Genomic DNA, 24409 nt, shown 5'->3' with positions numbered 1-24409 from the left:
ATTTCAAATTTGTTAAGCTGCTGATCTGCAGATATGGAATAATGATGTGAAGGAAGTCCAATTCTCTAAAATAAGGGTATATTGCAGTCATTCTACAGTAATGTCAGAGGTATTGTATGTACAATAAGAATGTTGTAGGGGAATTTCTTGTAATGTTTGGCAAATTACTTCTGAGCTATAAAAAACTTCTATATCCTTACAAAAACAAAATTTAACTTCAAACATATTTTTCTGCTTACGTTTTACAGTCAATTTTGCACTGCAAGCAACCTGTCCAGCCTGATTAGCAGCACGACAGGTATATCTTGATTCATCTTCTAGATAAGCCTCTTCTATTTTCAAAGTACATTGCCCATTGTTGTATGTGATGGCATAATCAGGAGAATTGTCAATACAGACGTCATTTTTAAACCAGGAAACAAGAGGGAGAGGATTACCAACAACCACACATTCAAACTGGAAAGATTTCCCTTCCTGAACAACCCCATCCTGCAATTCTTGGGTAAAGTGTGGAGGAATCAATTCTTCGTGTGGCCTCGACTCTGAAAAAGACATTGGCAAATGCTGTAGAGGGATTGTTAATGCTTCTGCAATAAAAACTATAAAAAAATGGAATGAATGAAAAGTTTAAAGTAGAAAGCAAGACAAGTTTTAGGATTTTTGTAATGCAAAATTACAGTGATAATCTGTGAAATAGCAAAGTCTACTTTTATTCTGTTATGTTTTTTTTTACCATTCGTTTATTATTCCTTTTGTTTAGTTCAACTATGAACTGTTAGTTGTATTAAAATGCTTACTCACCTTCTAGCTAGAGAAAGTTGAATTTGAGTATGTTTGTATTATAAAACTGACACAAGCTTTTCCTAGCAGTGATGAACAGATATTAATGTTGTGAAAGATTATATAAATTAGCTAGTCACATGAGATGCCACCTTGTGGTCTAACCACTAAATAACAACCTTTCCTTGATCTTAGATGAGCAAGAGATATAGATGGAATGAATTATTGCTGACTGTTGTTCGATATTGTTATTGATCTTGAGAAGTGGTTTAATTTTAGGAATTAGGATTTTTTCTTCTTTTAGTTCTTTTTCCTAATCCCTCTATTTATCAAAAGTAATAACATTGATATTTATGTTGTATTGTTTTTTAATGTTTGCATCAAGTTCTGGGCAGACACGGATTTACTAACTGCTTTATTTTTGTAAGTAATAACACTTGTATTCCAATTGTTTGAAAATCTTATTTTCGATTTCTGCTGTTTTTACACTTTAATAAATTGTTTTTTGTTTGACCCTGGTTGTAGCAGTGTTTTGTTTTAGTCCATTACAAACCTAACCTCATATTACAAACATTATTTGACAGTTGTTTACAAATTAAATACTATATATTAAGGTAGCTCTGTTAAATGTAACTGCTGAAAGTCACAGAAGGAAAGCTACCACAATATCTAGCATCACGGGTAAGTTTTCAAATAAAAAGAAGCATTGTTAAATGAATCAAAGATGTACAACTGTGAACCCTTGCATGGCAAAATAAAGAAAAATTTAATTTTGTCATCACAATAATTTCTATTACAATTTTGAATAGTTAAAGTATACTTGAGGGCTATATGCTCATTTCTAAAATGTATAAAGTTCACTGAAATAAAAATTTGATTTCCTAGTTGTTAGAAAATTTCACCTAAGTACACATGAAAAACATCAAAGAAAGGAGACTTACACGGAGTTCTGTTTTTATTTTGAAAAATAAAATTTATATTTAAAAATAACACACTTTAGATTTCATGCTATAAGTTTAGGCAGCTATTTATAAGACTTTATTTAGAGTTAATAAACTTGTAATATTTCAATTCTATATTATAAAACTTTGTGAAATCATTTTGCAATTTGAATAAATTGTACTATGAGATTTTACTTAATATTTTAACAATGCAGAGACTTTCAGATTACACAATTCTAGAAAAAGTAAATAGTGGTAATTTGGTTTTATTCTAGATTAATAATATGTGGCTTACCATTGACTGTCAGTAATCCCTGGGTTTCTGCCGTCCCTGCAGGATTCACGGCTTTACAGGAGAAGCGTGCAGAATCTTCAGTGAATGTTTCCTCAATTGTCAGAGTACACATTCCATCTATATAAGTTGTCTGATAGTCTGGGTTGTTTTGAATTAGTATACCATCCTTAAACCACTGGACCTAGAACACAAAATGTATAATTCACAGCAGATTAGAATAAAATGGTAAACTGTATGTAATGTTAAACATGTGCAACTCTTTGAGACACAAAAACATAAAAAATACAGAATGATAGTTCCTATTCAAACAGTGATAATTTCAAAATACTGCTTAATAACTAATTCAGTATATTATGTTAAAGAGGTAAAACTTATAACATTGAAGGATAATGTATTTTTTAATTATGTAATAAGACATAGTGATAAAATTCAACTTTTTTTTTCCCCAAGTTAAAATAACGTAGCCTAAGGGACTGTCAAACATGAAGGATATGGAGATGTTAAAACCTTCTCTTCTCATTTACCATCCCACAAAATACAAATGAAAAACTAGGTGGATACTGCATATTTCAATTACATTTTTCTTACATTATGCTTCAATGCTTCAAATTTCCATAATTTCTGATAGACAAAAAAATCACTAAGAATATTTCTATCACATCTACACTATTCATCCACCTTCAAATATGCTTTGCAATCATAATACATCACAATTTTTTAAACTGCTAATCACACTCAGATTCTTATTTCAAAATTGATGAGTTCCAGCAAAACAAAAACCTACAAAACCATTTTTAGGTTTACAAGCATTAAGGTCTCATTAAACACTGTGATAGTAATCTTTATTTCTTATGCCCTAGAAAAGAGTAAAATATCAGTTGATCTTGACCTCCGATTACATAAAAAATAGTGTCTATCAAGAAAGTTATAAATATTTAACTTGTGTTATTATAAGTATTCTGTAAATAAATAAATCACCATTCCCAAATGCATCTATTTTTGTTACCAGAAAATGGTAAAAAGATACTAGCACAGCATGTATCATCTCATATTACATAAATAAAAACGTAATTACTTTTTGTACTGGAAATAAAATTCAGTCTCCATATGAAAAACACATTCACAGTGACCCTATATTGAGATACTCCTATCATTAACTAATTAAATCAATCAAAATCAAAATGTGGCTACAAACAGTTTGTGGTGATGACAATTTCCTCATGGAAAACAACATAATAATATGCAACCACATATTGATCAATTAACACATCGTTAAGTTTAAAATAACTTTAAACCCACATTGCATTTGCTTATAGAGTATAAGAGGCCTTGTTTTATCAAAGCATTTTTTTGTTTGTCCAACAAAAATATATAAACAAAAACACTAAAGCTTATTGTTTAACTTTAATCTACTCAGGATTTTCTAACCTATACAGCAGTACTCAGTTTGGAATAGTTATATCACTGAAAGAACTCTCATTTCATTGTAATTCAGAAAACTTTCTTAAAACAATACTATAGAATATAAGATACAAATCTGATTAAAAAAGCTTCCTTCCAACTGCTTCATTTTTAATTTCATCAACAATTAAGTTTTGTATTTGGGTATTAAATTTTGTTTTATTAACTTGGTTACCTCATGCATTTATTTTTGTTAAAGTTTTTTTTTATTTTTTACTATCACATGCAACTAAGTAAAACATTTACATTCCACATTTTTACTAAATAACAATTCTCTCTCTCTCTCTAAGAAAAAATATATTAAGCAACCGTGATACCTCGAGGGGGTGGAAAACCCTCAACTTGGCAAATAAATGTATATTTTGATCCTTCCATTACTTCTGCATCGATGAGAGGAGCAACAAATACTGGTGCTTTGGGTCTTGGAACCTCAGCTAAAAACTGCAATGGTTTAGTTATTTCAATGTGGGCATTCTGAGTTTCTGTGGGTATGGGAACTGCCTCTTGTTGGTCAATAGTCACTTTCTCAAATGGCACTGGCTTCACAGGAACAGCCTTAGCTGCAGCTTGGGCAGCTCTAGCAGCCTCTTGGGCAGCAGCAGCTGCAGCTTTGGCAGCTGTTGCTTCAGCCTGTGCAGCTTTTACTGCAGCATCAGCTTCCTCCTGTAAGAACGTTGTGTTTGTAACACCTCTTCTTTTTGATAGTAAATTATTAAACATGTTTAAGCTAACTGACAGCAAGACTAGCAGATTGTCAAGATCAACACACCAGGTGTGTAGGTGAAAATTATGAATGCACTAGAACTTATCTTACGTTAAGTTCAGGATGTTTGTGTAATGGATTGGGTTTGAGGATAAAGCACAATGCCTGATGGAATAAACTGAAGATGAAAAAAACCATTAAATACTCGTTTTTCTAGATCGAAATATTGTCTAAATATAGATCTCCATAAAATGTTAGTATGCATAAGTATGAATGACTGAAAAACACATCTTTTACATATAAACTTCAAAAATGAATGGATAAAAATCAGTTTCATTGAATTTTTACTATTTTATACCTTTTTTCATAATTGAAACAATTGTTTTATTTCAGGTCCTATTTCATGATAATAATGAACAACACGGTATCTTTAGTTCAGTATTTTACATGTATTCACTATTCTTATAGATATGAAGAGAAATTTCTAGAGAAAAGCTATAGTTTGATGTTAAGTATTAAAAAAAGACACTGTGTACAGTAAAAACTAGCAAAGTGCTGATGATAAAATAGCAAGGAGCTGGAGGTGAAAAAAAATAAAACATCAAATAATTGAAAACCAAAACTTACTATTAAAAAAAACAAACTGTCTTGAAAGCTGAAAATTATAATTACTTCTTGATTTTTTTATAGCAAAATCATATACATAAATGCTACTTGCATAAATCTTCTGACTGTTATAGTTTTAAATGTATCTATTACTTCTAACCTTTTCTTTCTTTTGCCTTTCTCTTTCCTGTTCTGCTTCTTTCAGGCTCTCTGACAAGCTTGACAATTCATCATTGATGACTGAGAAGGATTCCAACATTTCCTTGTTTTTCCCTGAAACCTGCTGCATACTGATTGGTGTACGATCCACTCCTGCCAAAAGACAATTAAACCATTAGCAGTACAATATTTTACTCTTTTGGTCGAAGGTATCAGAAAAATTGATCAAAGACCGATGTGTTAAACATATATGATAAAAGTGAACTAATATTTTGATTATATGTGTTATCTAAACTATTGTACACTAAGTAAGTTTAAATCATTTTTTAACCAGGGAAAAAAACTTAATAAAAGAAACTTTGGAAATAACTCCATGATGTATTTACGGAATGCAAACTTTAGTTATGAGCTTTTCATCAGGCTCTTGAAAACTAGAAAATGCAACATTTGAGTTCAATTAAAACATTACGAGGTTAGTACAATAATTTATTTTATTATTGTATACTAAGGTTTAGTAAACCCTATTTTTGAAGAGGAGCAAATTATCTTTATTGAACCTATTGGATGGATTTAGTGTTTCATTCAAAATTATGATAAATAAATGTGTTAGTATAAAATATATAATAAATACTAAGATCTTTTTTTTATGAAGCTATTAAATAGTTAGGTCAATTTTTCAAAGAATTAAATAATTTTTGTTTCAAAATTGCATCTTTCTTAGTTACTTCTTAACTTTAAGTTGATTAAATTTCAAAGATGTGATTGCTGAGCTGCATTATGAAATATGGGAATCACAATGTCAACTTTTTGTAACAAAACATATATAAATATATACATGTGTGTGTCTGTTTTGCATATAACTACAAGCAACAGTCTTCATCCGTTACTTTTATTCTAAACATTTTTCATTAATGTCATTTGTAATTGTAAATCTTTATTGATACTACTCTACTTCTACAGGTTTGAGGAAAATTCTTATTTCAATAAAACAAAAATCAACTTGATGTAAACATAATACATTTATCTATAAAGTTCTCACCATAAAGCTGTATAGCTAATGTTGATATTTTACGTAGCCTTTCATCTTGCTTGACTTCTCCAGGTTTGAGGAAATTTCTTACTTCTTCAAGAAGGGTGTTAGCATCATTTGGAGACTTACAGCTTGTAGACTTACGAGCAATAGAGACTAAAATTGTGCTTCCCTCTTTGAACCATTCATCTGCCTACAATGAATCATATAGATCTTGCATAAATGGTGTTAACATAGTAAAAGCACTCAACTAGGTATAAATTTTGAATTATTTTTCTGATGTCAAATTAATGAAACTTTCTAATCATGTGATATTTACAGCCATAAAATAAAATTTTCAATCATAAATCGTCATCAGATGAGTTGAGAAAAATATCTTACAGCTACTAAAAAATTATTTAAATTTTGTATTATAGAAATTTTCCAAAATAAGACTTGGCTTAGCAGTAGAAGTTTAGACTGTCAGTCAGATATAAAGCAAACTGATATGAGTAAGTATAAAGCAAAAAGTCACTTTCAAAGTGTTCACAAAGATCTTTTGATTTTTAGCTCTATATTACATGATTTTGTAATATCTTTACAAAAAAGATCATACCAATAACAGTCTATGCCAAAATTTTCTACTTGTCTTTTTTATCTAAAATTAATTTAAAGTTAATTTTTACACAGAACAAGTTCATTTGAATTATTCCCATTTACAAAAATCTCCAGATGTTTAAATGAGTGGAAGTAACAGCTCACCTCTTCTATCAAACTGAAGTACTCTATGGACAGATCAATGAGACGACGATTTTCGCCAATATTCATATGAAAAGTTGACCACTTGTTTTGAAGTGAATGGATTTCTGTTTTAATATGACTTGACTCAGCATGTTGATCAAGAAGCATTTTCTCTGCTGTACTGATGAAAGTGTGTATTCGCTTCTCCAGAAGCTGTTCAGTGTTACCAAAATTATTAATTTTAAAAATTTCAAACATAAAAAGAAGAAGTTAATCTGTAAATACATTTTTTATTTATTCAGTTTATTAATTACGACATCTAAACATTTTTGTTTATCTAACAATGTAGAAAGCACATCTAGGGCAACTCTGCTGAAATAGCTAAGTTTTAAAAATTGGCAACATAAAAATTAAAATTGCATCTAAAACAAACTTAACACTAAAAACGTTTTTAAATTTACATTTCATTCAACTTTTACATGAAAATCACGGGAAAACAAACATTATGATTTATTTGCTTTGCCAATTTTTAGTGGCAATATTCCATCATTCCTGGAAAAGTAGTTCATCTTTTAAAATTTCCAACTCATGATAATGTTATAAGTTATGTTATAAATATATTTAAAGTTTACAAGAAATTATGTTTTTAACATATTTCCATATGATGCAATGTTTAACTTTAATAATTCATTGTTATTAAAGTACTATATTTTTGGACTGCTTGGTAATATTGAAAAAAATTAGAAACAGCTTAATCTGCAATACAAACATAGTAATTCAATTTCATAGAAAAGTTAAAAGCTTTTAGTTTGTCAGCTAAAAAGATGTAAATTACATCATTATTGCTTTAAACCTGAAAGTACACTACTATCACTGTTTTATAAAAACGTGGATCCCATGAAAAATTTCACAATCATTATATTCAAACAAGGATTAAAAAGCATGGCCTATAGTGCATGATATTTTCATGTTATCTTTGGAAAAGGAGAGAGAACATGTTATGTTACCTCAATTGTCTTTTCAAATTGTACAAATGCTTGGGAAGTTGCTTTAGCTCCAGGTAAGGACTCTCCGTAGTTTCCACGCATGTCTTCCAAGTGTTTGCTTAGTTCAGATAACTGGTAGTTAATCTAAGGTTAAAAAGAGCAGGTTGTTTGTTTGGAGGTTAATATAATTTCAAATATATGTGATGGCAAGTATAAACACATTCTAGTAACCCAATTTCTTTTAAACAATACATGTAATAAAACACTTTTTTTTATTATTGTATATACTTATAATGGTAGACTTTTAAATAAAATGCAAATTATTCACAAAAATATTGCTTTAATAAACATAAAATAGTATTAAAACCAAAGAAAAAATTTAACTTCATTGTTATTTTTGTCTCTAATTCACATAGTTTTATAGAAATTAACAGGTGCCATGAGAAGATTGATTGTTACATATAATTTACAAATTTAATGAAACAAGTGTTTGATAAAAACCTCACCTGTTGTAGATCTCTATTAAATAAACAAAACTGATGATGTTGCTCAAGTTTTCTTTTATGCTCTTCCCACACCGTTTCAAAACGTTTTTTACGTCCATCTACCATCCTTATTTTTTCTGTGTCTTTTGGTGCAACAAGTAATGGTTCCTACATAAAAAGTACATACTTTTATATTTATCACCAGCAGAATCATTTTCTCCCATGTAATTTTTTCTTTAACAAATAAATTAGAAGTTAATGAAAATACTCACAAAAAGAATTCTTTTAAGAGCAAATATTTTGTACTGGCATATAACTTTGTAAATAAAACAATTATGTAGTCTTAAAGAGACCAATAATATAACTTCAAGTGATAACAAACACTGAACTGCAAATTCAAAATTCTGCAAAAAGAAAACATTAATTATAAACATTTTTGGCATTGCTTATGGGTTAAAAATGTAGTAATGAGTTACTAGAAAAATATATTTGAAGATGACACTTATGGAGTTTTTCAGTACTTTTAACTCACCATTTAGAAACTAAATTAATTTAGGTAAGTGAATAATATTGTAGCATTGTGGCAAATTTATTATTTGGTATTATACAACAGATCAACTGTTTGATGATGACAAAACATATTTCTTTTCTTTCACTGAAGGTAAAATTGAAAATATAATCTGTGACATATAGGCCTAATATATTATTTGATTTCCCTTACTTTATGCTGTAGACTGCAGTTTTGCCTACAAAAGCCAGCAAATCAAAGAAATACAATAAGGTCTCTTAGAATAGTAATGTGTATATAACATTTATGGAATTTTTAAGTCCTTTTAATTAACCATTTATTAAAAGCTATTAAAAACTCACCACTTGAGAGATCTTATTGATTACTTGTTGAGCTTCATTAGCAGTAAACTTGAAAAGTTCTAGAATTGTTGGTTTACTAGCATCATGTTCTCTCATCATTCTCTCCATTTCATCCAGACCACTGGGCAAAACTGCAGTGACATACTGCATTTCTTGTTTCTCCACCAACTTCTCCAGCTAATTAGTAAAGATAAAGGGGGTTATATATATATTAAAGGCATTTGGTTCATAATAAAATATGAAATGTTAAAGAATTTGTGTGCTTTCTCAAATTACTGCTTTTTATAGATAAAGCCATTCTTCAAAACCAGCAGTGATTTTATACCGAGTCCAGGAGTATTTATAAAATTGGCTTATGAATGTATTAACATCTATAGACTTTCTCTTACATGTACCTTTTGCTATTCTCACATCAAAAAGTATACTGTCTAAATGCAAGTTTACAGAAAAGTACAAATGTTGTTAAATATCTTTAATATACATACATACATAACAGAGAGTACAATAAATTATAATAAAATTAACTCTTTCGCTTTGGGCTCATACAATATGAAGAAATCGAGTTGCAATAAGTCTGAGATTTCTTAACGTATCCTCTCAAAAACTGGTAAGATTTTGTTAAAAATCATAAGTATTTTGTACACAAAGAATGACATTATTATAATGTTATTTTTCTATTGTAATCACTTGCACTCAAACTATTAACAAATTGTGTGCTAGGTGATTTTTATTTTAAGTATAAAAATACTTTTCTTCATCTTTTTGTTTGCATAATCTCTAGAACCTTCTAAAAGATTATCAAAAGTTTTTTAAGGTAAATGTTTGTATTCTATTTTTCATTTTTCTACCATATCACTAACTCTAGCTATTATCAGCAACGTTCAATGCAATGAAATAATTAAAATTAGGAAATAGAAAAAAAATACATACCTTTTAATTTTTTGTAGAATATCTTTAAAGATTGTTTCTTTTGTTAAATTTGTACTTTGAGGACTTTCATTTTCACATTTAGTTAATTTTTAAAGTTTTATTTTCCTTTCTTGTCCTTTACCACTTATCATTCATCAAAATACAAGTCAACAGTACCCACAAGGCATATTACAGTTTTTTTGGAAGACAAATGCAACTCTTCGTCAAAATTTTCATTCAGAGCATAATATCGTAAGCCTTGAGAACGGATGCAAAGAATGATGTATATTTAAAAATGTTTAAACCTTTTAATTAATAATTTTAAAACATAACTAACACATAATTAACTAAAATTTAATAGTAAGACCTAAGTACAGTTTAAACTGTATCTCTAACTATAACATATTTAGGTAAGAAACAACTATAAATGCTATAGTCAATCAACAGCCAACAATACTAAAGTCAGTTACATGTATTCCGCAAGGATAAATGCATGCCAATTTCAAAATAACCATTGTTAAATTAGTGTAAAATGATCTCTTTCTAATGACTATACACATATGTATGTAACAGCTACATGTTGCTATGAAGCTCAAATAAATCTGTTGAAGGTGGGTGTGGCAACTGTCAGGAGTTAAAAAATTTTATTACTTGTTTTAACTATATTCATTCAAAGAACTTTGAAATGTGCAAGTCAAAAGGTTATGTGAGCATCTTAGTGTCTAGACATACTTCTACTCAACTACCATTGTATTATTGGAGAAACAGAGAGCCAAAGTTGAGAATTTTCATAGCTCATTGGTCACGTGACAATAGATCTGAAGTTTTATGTAGTTTTTTTAAAGGTTTATTTTGAAATAAAGAACTTGGAAAACTTAGATAAAATAAAAATTTTAATCAAAACATACATTGATAGTAAAGGTATTTACTAATTTTGAGTGTAACACAGTGACTTGTGTAGAAAAGCGTTTAAAGGGGCACACATAGCGAAAGGGTTAAGGGAACCCAAACTTAGAAATCTTCAAAATTATTTTTATCATATAGAAATGAAAATTTAATATATATTACATATGTAAACACTGAAAAAAATTTTAACAAATGTTAAGAATACAATTTCCTATGTATCATAATAAAAAGCTTTTTGAAAACATGGCCAATATAAATTTCGTACCATCGTAAACTAAAATGAGTGATTATCAGAATGCTTACCTCTACAAAATTGTGGAAAAGTGTGACCATCATTGTTAGCAAGACATGAAACTCGGCAATCTTATTATTCAGTTCCTGATGTAACTTAGTGAACTGATTCACAAGACTATCTTTCTGACTCTGAAAACTTGGTGAGACTTGGATCGTTTCTGCCATCTTTAATCTCATCTCCACTTCCATAAGAACTCTCTATTAACCCAGAAAAAAAATATCACCATAAAATGTGTTAAATAAAAAAACATTCATTTTTCTTATCTCATATAATGTGATTGGAATTGTTTTAATTGTGTATATAGAATTGCAATAAAATGTTAACAAACAAATACCCACAAAGTTTTGACTCTGTCTTCATCAAGGTATTTTTGAAATAAAAAACAGTTACTTTTGAGCTACATATATATTATCACTGTGTATTATATCAGATGAAAACTTAGTGGAGAGAAACTTGAAGTTATTTGATCTTCTATAGAACTAACACAATAATCACAGGCAAATTCCAACATCACTCACCCATAAATATAACATAAATATAAAACACAGAGACTGTAGTTTAGAGAACTCATTTCATAAATAATATCCATATCTCTAAGTGCAAATTAACAGTTATTTAATAGAATTATCATTTTATGATATATGTTTGAAATAAAAAAATCTCCAATATAATGAAATCTTTAACTGTTATTGTGAACAAAGTTTGGAAAGTTGATCAATTACAACTGGACAAGAATAATCAAATTTTCTCAATACTTTTTTTTTTACATCATTTGTAATTTTCACACAATTCTGTTTCACAAAGATCATAATTCACAGAACATAAAATTAAAAATTTTAAAAACAAGATTTAAAATCTTATATGTGTTTATTTTATTCACAATAACGTGTTGAATACTTTATATGAGTGTCTTATATTCAGAAAATTATAAAGCAAATTTTGTAACTAATGCTAACACTACCAATATTGTTGTGCACTAGGCTAAGTACAGTCTCTTTAATTATCATTCAGGAGTCAATGGTTTGAGTTGACAATGTTGATAACTTTTTATAAATTGTTCATTATTAGAGTAATTGTGGCAGTATAAGTTGTTAGAAAATGTATTACTGAAGGTAGAATGCTTGGAGTGTGAGAGAAAGCATATTCAATTCCACATCATTCAAGTTTTCAATTATGACAAATAAATTAGTAGTTGTCCTATGACCCTGAGATTAGGCTTGTATATGAGAGTGGAGAAATGTGGTAGTTTAGATAGTTAAAAGCAGTAAACTACAGGGTTAACCCTACAGTTGAGATACTAAAACACTCATTTTGGGGGCAAAAGGAATTGGGTCCTACTTCAAGATAAGTAAAAGCTTGATTACTATATATTTTTTTAACTACGCCTACCACATTGTCTGTAATGCAAGTTTTATGCTGCATGCTTTTCGTGTGCTTAATTTCAAATAACTAACACAAAATAGCACTTGCAAGTTTAACATGAATATTATTTAGGACAGTTTTAGAACAGAAAAAGTTTATATAAGAGTAGATAATTCTAGTGCACACTCTACTAAAAACAGACATAATGCTCATAACATTAATATCTAAGAAGACTTAGGCTAGAGAATCATTTCCAATTCAACATAAAAAAATCATTGCACTGTTTTAAATATTATTGTCCAGTTAAAATCCTGTATGTTAACAATTACCTACAACTCAATTAAAATTCTATTCTATAAATACAGAAACAAATCAATGGTATGTGCTGAAAAAATCTCAAATTTTAACACTACAAACAGCATCTCACTTGAAAAATAGCACTAAAGAGAAAAAAGCAGGAGAACTTCCAATGAATAAAACTTGAAATATTGTATACTGGAAGCTTATATCATAATTCTGACCTTTGCTGTTGGTACATATATCGTCTGATGTTTCTCCAGATATTCAGCTATTGTTTCAGCATTGTTCAAATCTTGAGGAATAATTGGATACAAATTGTCTTGCATTTCCTTTGCTGACTCAATTGTCTTTGAATAAAAATATACCATTAAACATTGAAAAACATTTTACCAAAGTACACATAATATATGGATGATATATCTTGTGATATATAACTTATGGTAATATGAAAACACAGATTAACTAGAGAATTTCCCATCAAACTTACTCTTTATATCCTTATTACTGAAAAACATTAAAATATATTATCTAACATTTATATGAATGGTATCACATTAAGTAACAAAAAGAAACTATATGGTTGAGTATTCCATATTCTTTCACATTTTTTTAAATCTTGATTCTAAGACAGAAACGTTTTGAAATCTTTATTCCTCTAGAACAGTTGTTAATATTTTAACTAAGATTTCTAATAGAAATTCAAGACACTTTTCTTAATTGGAAACCTCATCAAATACAGACTTGGTTTACAAATATTTGATAATTAAACATAATTAATTTGTTGGCCTAGCAGTATATATTTTTTGGGCTAACTTTAAACATGCATGTCACTAACATAAAGATAACAAGAGCAGCTAACCAAATTTCATAAATGCAAACAATCTACATAGATACAAATTTATTTTAATGTATTATTAATTCTTCTGTATGGATAATATAATATTTACTCAAAAACCCCAGATACCTTTTGAGCATCTTTAAGAAACTGTTCCCAGTGTATTTTCTGCTCTTTTCCAGCACTAACTCGTGTCTGCCAAGACATCCACAAATTACTAAGTTTCTCCTTTCGTGTTTTAAAGTCTTCCAAGATTGTTTCCACACATAGAATTGCCCTTTTGGTGTCCAAATGCTTATCATCCACCTTCATGAAAATAAACACAAAGATTACTAATAACCAAAGACCTTGACTCTAGAATGCAGTCCAGGGTCCAAGAGACCCAGCACAGTTTTTATTGGGCAATAAAACTATGTTTCCATGACCCTCCTTCTATTCCTCTAAAGACCACTACTGAAACATTGTTAAGTATTTCAGGACTGCATCATAGGGTTAAATTACTACCAATAATATATGAAAACAGAACACAACCTTTTCTTTCAACAAATTTCTCAAATGGTTCTAATGAAAACTAATTACAAATGATATTTAAGAAATAACTATCTCCAACCAATTTACTGTCAAATTGAATCTAACCTATATAAAAGCCAGTGTGTGTCATGTCATGTTTCATTTGATTTCTTGAAATAGGAGGAATCATAAAAGCCAAAATGCATTTATCCAGATAGAATAGTTTGATTACTGTCTACCCACCATGATTTTAGTGATGTGGGTGCAAGAGGGCTGGGGGAGGGGGGTATTAAACCTTATAAGTGCTGTGAGTGTTGGTATAATAAGTCTAAAGTAAAGACATAGTGTGGGATCACCTAGCCTAGAGACAAGTGCATAAAAAGTAAAAATACTGATTCAATTTTAAACTTAAATCATTTCTGATTTAAGCTATTTTCTGTTATATCACCAACGTTTTTAATAAAAACAAACCTATCTAATCAATGGAGACTAAATTAAGAAATCAAAAAATATTTTTCCAGTTTTATTGTCTATACATTTCATTTTATACTTTCAGTACATAGACTAACAAAAATATTAGGTTATACTTTTGTTGCTAAGCGACATGACATAAAAGTCATTGTTGGAATGTAGTGTTACCAAAGTGCACTGGCTTTTCTTATAGGTTATACTTTTGTTGCTAAGCAACATGACATAAAAGCCATTGTCGGAAGGTAGTGTTACCAAAGTGCATTGGCTTTTCTATATATTAGAAGTTGTTAATCTAACCGATTCTTACCAATATTTATTCTATGAATACACCATGAATTCATTTCATGAATGATCTTAATTTTGATTGGCTCACAAAGGAACTTATCAACATTTTACTGCCTCAACTGCACTTTTCTGCCTTTTTACTGGTCAAGCTTGATTTCTCAAAATTTACCTATTTCAGTTAGCTATGAAATGTGAGGGTAGGGTATACTATGGGGGTAGGGGTGGTAGTCATTTTTTGATGGGCTATACACTAATAAAAATCAACAACAATATTGATTTAAAAACTGTTTAGTTTATAGTAATTTATTAAACAAAAAAACCAGGTAGAAAGATCTTAAACACAAGTTGCTATAATCTGGAGAATTTTAATTTTAATTCTTAAAACAACTGTGGAGAGACAAATGTCATCGGTATTTATTTGAACAGGTTTATGTGTGTAAACCCAGAATCTTGGATATTTTCTACAATATCTGTAAGGAAACACTGACACAACAAAGTGTAAAGTGTATGTATATTTACCAACATAAATTGTTTGAATGCCTAAATAATCTTTAATAGTATTAATAACAAAGACGTATACTCATCAAAAAACACTACTACAGAACATTTAGCAGATAAATGTTTTTTCTATGTGCATGCATTGCTTATAACACCATATTGGCTACTACCCATAATTTCCCTTCAAGTAGCTTAAGATTAACATTACACAAGAATAATCATACAATGACATACAATAATGTCTTGAAATAAAGGTGTTTTATCCTTAAACTTTTTACAATTTCAGAAGTTTTTCAAACAAACTGCCTCATCATCTACTGTAGCTTTTCACAGTAAAATCATTAAAAACATATTTTATTGGTGACAGAATATTATTTCATACATAAATAAATCATTATAATGTACTTGTATACCTGTGTAGCATCCTCTATAAAATTTCTCCCTGTATTAGTTAACTGTAAGAATATCTGTTGACAGGTCATCCACTTCTCTTCCAGTTGTTTCATCATGCTTTCAGTTTGAGGTTCTTTTTCCCTAATCATTTCTTCAACAACATCCATATCGTTAGCTAACTAAAGAATATACAAAATAAATAAAAAAGTAACGATTATTTTTTTATTAATGTGCTGAAAGACATGTGCAACAGTTATAAGGGTTCGTGTTTACAAATATTTAGTTTCATCACTTTATAGTACTTATAACTGTGAAAATATATGAAATAACCTGTAAAATGAAAGACTTATGTACTGTTACTTAGTTGTTTATATTACCTCAAATCTGAGAACATTACTATTTATATAGAACTTGAGAGTAGCCACATGGTTCTTATATAAACAGTAAATAGTACTTCCAGATCACTGTTTAAGTTTGTTATACTTAATGCTCAGGAAAATATTCTATATGTTTTACAGCCTTATTGGATAGAATATACAGCCCCCTATTACAACATAAAACTATGGATTAACCAAATATATACAAAATATTTGCAACTAAGACAAAGATTGAAACTTGAGGCAACAAAACATTTGAATCAGAAATGTTTAAACAAACACCTAATTTCCTTAAAAGTGTAAATGTCTATTTCTATTAAGTACTTTTACCAAGTGTGAGCTATTCTTTTATTCATTTTTGAACAAAAATAATTCACAAGATAATATATTACCCATGTAACACAACTGCAAATGAACAATATTACAATATAAAATGTAATCTTTAAAAAATAATTAACATCTAATACATGAACCACACAAACAACTTTTACAGCATGAAGATTATGAACAGCTTTTACCTAAATTTTATACCATCATCATTTAGATTCTACCTATAATTAACATATAACTATCAATTACATATGGTACATATCCTGTAAACCTAAAGGCTAATTCTTAAATACAATTATGTTGAATTGTATAATGTTATAATTTTCTAGAATACCTGAACAGCAAGTTTGTGAAATGAGACATAATGATGAGATAGTTTTATCCTTTTTTCTAGGAGTGATTTCATTTCATCCCAATGATATCTCAGGTTTCGAACTTTTTGCTGAACTTCTTCAGCTTCTTCACCCCCAACACTCAAGAGTGGGGGTATTGTACTTAACAGAGCTTGAACTTCAATTCCTTTCATCTAAAACAAACAAACTATTTGTAAATGATTACTACTAAATAAGTTTTCATGATATTCAACAAAGTTGAGTAAAAATTCATTACATACAAAAGCCAAACTGAAACATTCTTAAAGTACACAATAAGTACTAAGTATTCAACCTCATACAAACAAATCATCTCTACTAACTCTTGACCAAATGCTTTAGTCAACTACTAATCCATACATATTCATTCAAAAATTAATATAAAGTATCATAACAAAAGAAGGAATAGTGTAAACTGAAAAGTAAGCATGATTAAAGAAAAAATTTCTTACTTTTCCATTGAGTCACATGTATCACCCTTAGTAAGTAAGTAATCTTTCATACTGTATAAATTTTATTAAAAGCAGTCTGAATCTCTTTCATCTTTCCTTCAGTTAAAATAGAGCTTAATGTAATTAAAACACTGTGGTATAAAACTTGCAAAAGAATTTCTATTTCTGTAATCTCTTTCCAAAGTTAAGCAAAAGAGTAACCAGAAAATGTACTATTATGTTTATAAATCACAAAAAAAGAATTTGGATTTTTAAGCAAACTATTTACATAGCAACACAATATGATTTTATATTTTTCTGTTTTTTCAGTGACCAGTACAACATGATTTATATAGAATATTAAATTAAATATTTTTTCAAGTTCTTACTTAAATTATACAGACAATAAAAAAAACAATACAAAAATACCTATGGTACAACTTTTTAAAACTTAATAAAAAAAAGTTATAAAATAAAATCAACATAAAAAGGATCTAAAAGACAGATAAAGTCAAATATTAAAGGTTACCTGAGCTTCATTCTGGAGTCGTTCATGCTCTTGTAAAAAGTGTTTAGCCATGGAGAGAACACTGCCCATATCCTGGTGACCTTGGAGAAAAGCTAGACCTGCACTCAGGATCCAGTTAAACAACTTTAAAACAAATAAACAAAAACAGAGGGTATAACTTTCACACAAGGTTACATTCATCAAAAACCTGTTGATTTAATAGCTGATATATTTGATTTAGTTTCAAAGTACATAAAGAAAAAGAAAAGCACTGCTGCAATCCTAATAAAGGATATTTCTCTACTAAATAGCAACATTCCTTCAATCACTGAAATAGCCCTGAAATCCAATTTTTTCTTCTCAGAATTTAAACCAAACAATATTTTAAAAGAAATGTATACAGAATGAGATACAATATAAGCTTGCATACAGTCATGTTATGAAAGTCTTACTGGTAATATTCTGATAACTTGATTTCTAATAAGCTAAGTTTTTCTTTCTAGCCACCCACTCATTGGTTTTAACTACTTACATCTCACACAAGGAATGGTGTCTTTCACCTATCTTACTTTACATTACCAAAAATATTTTTTCAGCCTTATTCTGCTGAATGGTGTGAGAAAATTATGAATGAATTCAGTAATGAAACTTGGCATACATATCACACAAAATAGCTTAGGTTTTAGCTTTCTGTTATTGTTTTTTACAATATCAAGTAACAATTTACTTCATCTGTTTTAAGTAAAAATAGCTTACAAAACAAACCATAACAGAAACTATCTGATAAATATTTCTCCTTTTATATAAAACATTTTATATATTTGGGACAGCAAGATCATTAAAACTTATTTTTATTCAAAACAAATCTTTTAGTTTCCAACCTAACTAATGTGGTTTTATTAGCTGTTAAATAAGTTATGAAATAAATCAAGCACAGCAAAAAAATCTGTGAAATTCATTGACTTACAATATCATACTTTTCACAAAAGTTTGTAAAGGCAGCACTCCTCTCCAGGTTTTCAGCTCGATGTGCTGTGCACAGGCTACTGAGGTGATGTCTCCGGTCCTCCAGTTCAGCAATCTATATGCACAAATTAATAAAAGAGCTCAAACTGATTTTTTCTGTGAACACAATGTCACATACATGTTTATTTTTCAAATATTTCAAATACTACTGACTTAAAACAGACCTAGATTGTTCATATCTACTAATTCAAACTGAAATAATACAGATGTCTAGAATTTAAAATAAAAACATTTCCAATTTCATTCAGTGTATGTGGAATTTACAGTTGTGATCAGCTATGAGTGTTACTGGAAATTTGTTTTCTTTTGGTTCCTAAATGTCTGAAAACTCCCAATATTTGTCAAAATATAAGTGTTGTGGCAAAATGAAAAATAGTGTGAACTATGTGCAAGAAATAAAATATTCAATGTCTGTAACACAGGTATTATGAATGGCAGTGAAACTGATGTTAAAATATATCTGCCCAATACATGTAGCTATAAGGAAAATTATCATCTACAAATTAAAGCAATGAAATGTTTAACTGAGTGCTATTCTTTTGAACAAAGAACAACTTTTGAGCAGAAAAACCTATAAATCAATTGTTTGGAAATATAAAAAATTACAAATATTTTACCTTTCTGGCTACTCCAGTGGCACCAGAGTCACTCCTGCCGACCCTCTGAAGTAGGACGTGACCCTCGTGGAGAGCAGGACTGGTAATATCCTCAATAGCATGTGCTAATTGAGCGTGCTGCTGCACTAGTGCAGCACTGCTCCTCGGAAGATCGATAGTCGTTAATTGAACTTCGATTTGGTCCAGTTTATTTAGAGCCTACGACCACAGATAATACAATAGCAAATTATCTATTAATACTAAAAATGACAATTAAGTAAACAATAGCTCTGATCATACTGAGCACATAAAGAATAAAGGAACTGATGGCTTAATGTTACAAGATATGCATGCTTATCTTATGCTTTTTCTTTTCATAAGCTACAGAAGATTTCACCTTTTTCAGTTACTTACAGAAACACACTACTTTTTTTCCAGTTTTTAGCTACCTTAAAGTTTCATTAAAATCACAGCATTACTTTTCAACAATGACACTAAAATTCATAACAAGTTTATAAATTGTTACAGCCATTTATGAGCCCCTAAATATAACAAGATTGTCCAATCAGTTGTTTACATCATTCCAATATTTACACAAGTTTTTAGAAACATGTTTAATTAATCCTTAGAAAACATATGGTGCTTGAAAAATATTTTAAGGGTTATTTGTGGCATATACACAACGGGTTTACTTCAGCATACCGTTTGCGCCATGTTAAAGAAGGACAGTGACATGGATAGATGTTCTTTCCTCTGGTCTAGGGCTGCTAAAATGTCAGAAGTGTCAGAAAGCAAGGTGTAGCCTCTACCTTTTATTTCTTCACTTGCGTAATGTCCTGAATTAGCAAGCTGTTCTGCAGTTTTTAATAACCGAACAGCACGATCTTGTGCTTCCTGAAACAAAAACAATTGACAAGTAACATTAAATACATTGCTAAGTCTACACATTTTTATACATATGTATATATATATATATATATACACACACACACACATTCAGCTCTTTCAGGTATTTTTATCTAATAATTTTATCAACACATCTGTACCTAGAGCTCAATATCAAAGCCTTTAAGTTTCTAGTATATTAAAGAGGCAAAACATTTTTCAAAGTTAAATCTAAATGTCCTGTTCATTCAATGCTACATGGAAATATTTTAACAGATGTAAAAATAATTAATACTTTTTATTAAAATTCATATGTAAAAATCTACTAATTTTCATTAATTACCTACAGTATACTGTTTACAAATATCATCTATTTGTAAACATACTAGAGCTTGGGAATGTATTTTAATCATACAAAAGCACATAAAATTTCATTTTGTGCAAATTTTTGCTTTGTTTAGAAAATTTTACAACTGACTTATATTCCTATGAACCCACTTAACACCATACAAACCTCAAGTCTGGTTATCTTAAATAGTTATACTTCTTACAATGTCATATACATTTTGTAGGAAAATCAAAATTTTTGCTTGCCACTAGCCCTGATACTCCCATCTACCCCAGGTGTTTAATATGGTACAGTTGCACTGTAGCATGCAACCCTCCACCAATAGAAGTACAACACACCCTCCTGGTGCAGTTGGCTCCCTCTATACTATATAACTCAATCTTCACTTCAAGATTAGGCAAAAAAGAAGCATCAGAATTGGGAAGGCAAGTGTTAGAAGAGGTAAGTATCTATCGGAAATACATTTTCAGTTTAGGAAAATTATAACTTTTGATCAGATACCGTACCTCTTCTTACATAATAGCTAGAATCCCACACTGACCTGGTGGAGGGACCAGTGCAAAATTTACTTAGATAAGCACCCTTTAGAAAGCATCTGAAGAGAGCCCATGGAGTGTGACATCTCTCTGTAGAGGAACACACTGGTAGGAGACCACCTCACATCTGAACCAAGTATACTCTTTGCCCACAGTGAAAATATGTGTCACTAAATTGGGTGGAAAAAAGCAAATATGCACGCAAGTAGACACACCAAATGGTGTAGAATGGCTAGGATACATAAGACCATAACTGGTAGGTCAACTCTAGTCTCAGGTATTTGTCTTCCAGTCCACAGCAGGAGGATGGTCCCAACCATTTTTACCTCAAGCTTATGAAGTAGAAGGGAAAAACAAATTCTGTTCCAACCACCCAAGCAAGGCATATATGTGCAAACCCAGTACACAATCCAAACCAAGTCACCCAGGAACCGACATCTGAGCAACATTAGAAAGGAGAAATGCAATGTGGTGTTTCACTCAAATCCTAAACCAGGTGGCACTGGGAATTCTTCATTCAGTCTGCCATATGTTGTCTGATCCAGCTCTAATCCAACACAGAACACCCAGAAACTGACACCTGGGCAGTATTAGGATGAGGGGTCCCAGCCAGAGGGGTGAACTGCAATTTGATAGATCATCTCCAGTCCATAACCATGCAGAAAAAGACTCTGTTGGAAGCACAGAAAGATCTGTCTGCACTCCCACTGTAGTAGTAGAAAGGAGTGCATGCAGCAGCATATGTCTGAGATGGAATGGGAGACAACAACTTCCGAGTCTCTGGATAAGATATGTTGTACTTCTTTCTCCTCCACCCACTTAGGGCAAGATTGAAAGTAAGAGGGGTGGGAACCACCACAATTGACACAGTGAGAGTCCAGTTGACACTTGTAGGTGTCAAGGTCATTGCCACCACAATGCACTCACATCAAAGAACCATGACAAGATGCCTTAGAATGTCTGAACCACTGACCTGGAAATACCTGAGTGGATTAGGAATATAAGGCCATACCTTACAGTTCAGAGAACCTGTTTTGACAGTGGCAGGCAGATGTGACAATGTAAATGTTAATACAAGAACATTAGTAAGCACCAGAATTCCTTCTTTACGAGTTGACATACATTGACAGCAGAAACTCCTTGGCTGGAGAAATCAGTGAGTATCTCCGAGTTGGGAATGTTTCTTAAATCCTTCACAATGATAAAACCTTGTGAGGAATTCAAAGTAGCATGGGGAATAACCTCAATAGGTATATCCCCAATGGCCTTGGATTTCAGGAGGAGTTCGCTGTGTTCTGATGTACATTTTGCCACCAAGATTTCCCCAAAACATGGCTTTTTAACTGACTTTGGAGAGCCAGCAAGCCCCTCTAATCCCTTCTGAATGAAAAAGTGAAAAAATCTACCCTAAAGGTTTGTCAGACAAAGAATGCAGGATGAAGGTACAGGTACAGATTGGGGTAGTGTCTGCTGTTCAGAGTCTTCCAAATGTGGTTGCTTTCCTATCAACAATTTTTTTATATTGTTTTTCTGTGTTTTTTGGGGGGTCACTGGGTGCAGGATCCATACGAAATAGAGAAACTTCAGTACCCATCAATCAGCACACACAGATGTACCTTACCCATCATCAGACACTAGACTGGTTCTCACTGTTGCACCCAGTGTCTCATAGGACTTTCATTTTCTTGTCCTTGATATAGCCTTCACTTACTGGTCATTTGTTATCATCTCTTGATGTTTGTCACATGCTCCAATCACTACTGGCACTGCTGAACTGTTTGCTAACTTGAGCTGACCATCATTCATGCACTATTTAATCATAATGATAGCACTTCCTTCTTGTGATGAATCGGAAGAGTTATCTCCATTCTGTTTCTTCTGGCATCAGCCCCCATGGTGAGAGTCTATCATTTCTTGTTTCTTGCTAGCACCATGTTTGTAGGTAGCTCCAGCTGCTTTATTTGAGATTTCTGCAGTTGCTTGTTGGTGATGGACTTGCACTCACTCACAATGAGTCAGTCCCATTTCATAACAAGCATAGTATCTCTTTTCCCATTTGTCTGTTGAATTCTTGTCATGTTTGGTGGCATGCTTCTTTTGGTCAGCTACCCCTGGTTTTGACTGGTTATTCTTGGACTTGCCATTAGTAATTCCTCCATGGATTTCCATATACTCTTCCATCAGCTAGATCATCTCATCCATGTCTTTTGATGCTCTCTCCATTAGGAACAGTGACATGTCAATGGAGCACGTGATCATGAACTGTTTACGTATTAGTAGGTTTGCCAATCCTCAAAACCATCTTCACACTTGGCCATGTCAGTCCATCTTTTGAAGTATTACCATAAACATGACACCAATAGAAATACAGTTTCTCCAGTGTCAGGTTTGACTTCTCTGAACTTCTAGTGAAATCCTTCCTCGGTAACCTCATAATGTTTCAGCAAGGGCCACATTTAACTTTTTACAGTCCATGGCATCTTTTGACATCATGCCTACATACACTTGTAGGCCTTTTCTTGTGAGAAGGGGGCTGAAACAGACTTCCAAGTTGCCTTTGTCCCAGTTCTGACTTGAACAAATCTTTCATACCTCTCCAAGAAAGCATCCATGTCATCTTTGTGTTTATCAAGTTTGGGCAGCTTGGGTCGGCTGGCCCTGATCCCATTGTCATTCTTGGATCCTTCCTCTTTCTGTTGGGTACATTTGGCGATCTCAATTTGTGCTCTTATTCTCTCTACTTCCAGTCTCTCCTCTCTCTCTCTTTTTTTTTGCTTCTTTCAGTTTTTCTCTTTCTTCCTTTCTTCTCTGCCTCTCCTTTTTTCTAGGTCTTGTTGTTGTTTAACAAACTCTTTTAGATTGCCATCTTTGAGCCTAAGTCACTTGCCCCTCTCTATCCACTTATCAAAGTCAGTCAACATAATTATATAGTGTGATTGTGACCTCTACAATGTTTTTGCCACCATTATAGCTGAGTATATATAGGCCTATTTCCTCTGTTGTTCACATCTTCTTCTACCGCCATTACCACTGTATAATTCTGCCTGGCTTGCCAATGTCAGGTTTTTATGTATTGGATTCTTTACAGTAGGTGTCTGTGACTTGTTAGCGATAAATTTAAACAATAAAAAACAGCACACAGTCAACATATTTACAATTATTCATTACACTGTGGGTTATCACAATTGTATCCAGAGCTT

At 31.0% G+C, this 24409-nt stretch overlaps 1 protein-coding gene across 1 annotated transcript in view; it reads right to left on the bottom strand.

The window, feature by feature from the left end:
* Positions 1-24409, bottom strand: part of LOC106462582 (titin-like) — a 454586-nt gene that overhangs the window by 265424 nt on the left and 164753 nt on the right. Inside the window, 18 exon segments of the mRNA XM_022390129.1 lie at positions 240-542; positions 2017-2197; positions 3787-4140; positions 4947-5098; positions 5985-6168; positions 6717-6908; positions 7703-7825; positions 8188-8334; positions 9037-9213; positions 11155-11343; positions 13030-13155; positions 13773-13949; positions 15821-15979; positions 16842-17033; positions 17839-17961; positions 18785-18898; positions 19461-19658; positions 20142-20333. Coding sequence (XP_022245837.1) covers positions 240-542; positions 2017-2197; positions 3787-4140; positions 4947-5098; positions 5985-6168; positions 6717-6908; positions 7703-7825; positions 8188-8334; positions 9037-9213; positions 11155-11343; positions 13030-13155; positions 13773-13949; positions 15821-15979; positions 16842-17033; positions 17839-17961; positions 18785-18898; positions 19461-19658; positions 20142-20333 — 3283 coding nt within the window.

Source organism: Limulus polyphemus, unplaced genomic scaffold (genome assembly GCF_000517525.1).
Source record: "Limulus polyphemus unplaced genomic scaffold, Limulus_polyphemus-2.1.2 Scaffold46, whole genome shotgun sequence".
Classification (NCBI taxonomy): Eukaryota; Metazoa; Arthropoda; class Merostomata; order Xiphosura; family Limulidae; genus Limulus; species Limulus polyphemus.
This window is presented reverse-complemented; position numbering and strand designations above follow the sequence as displayed.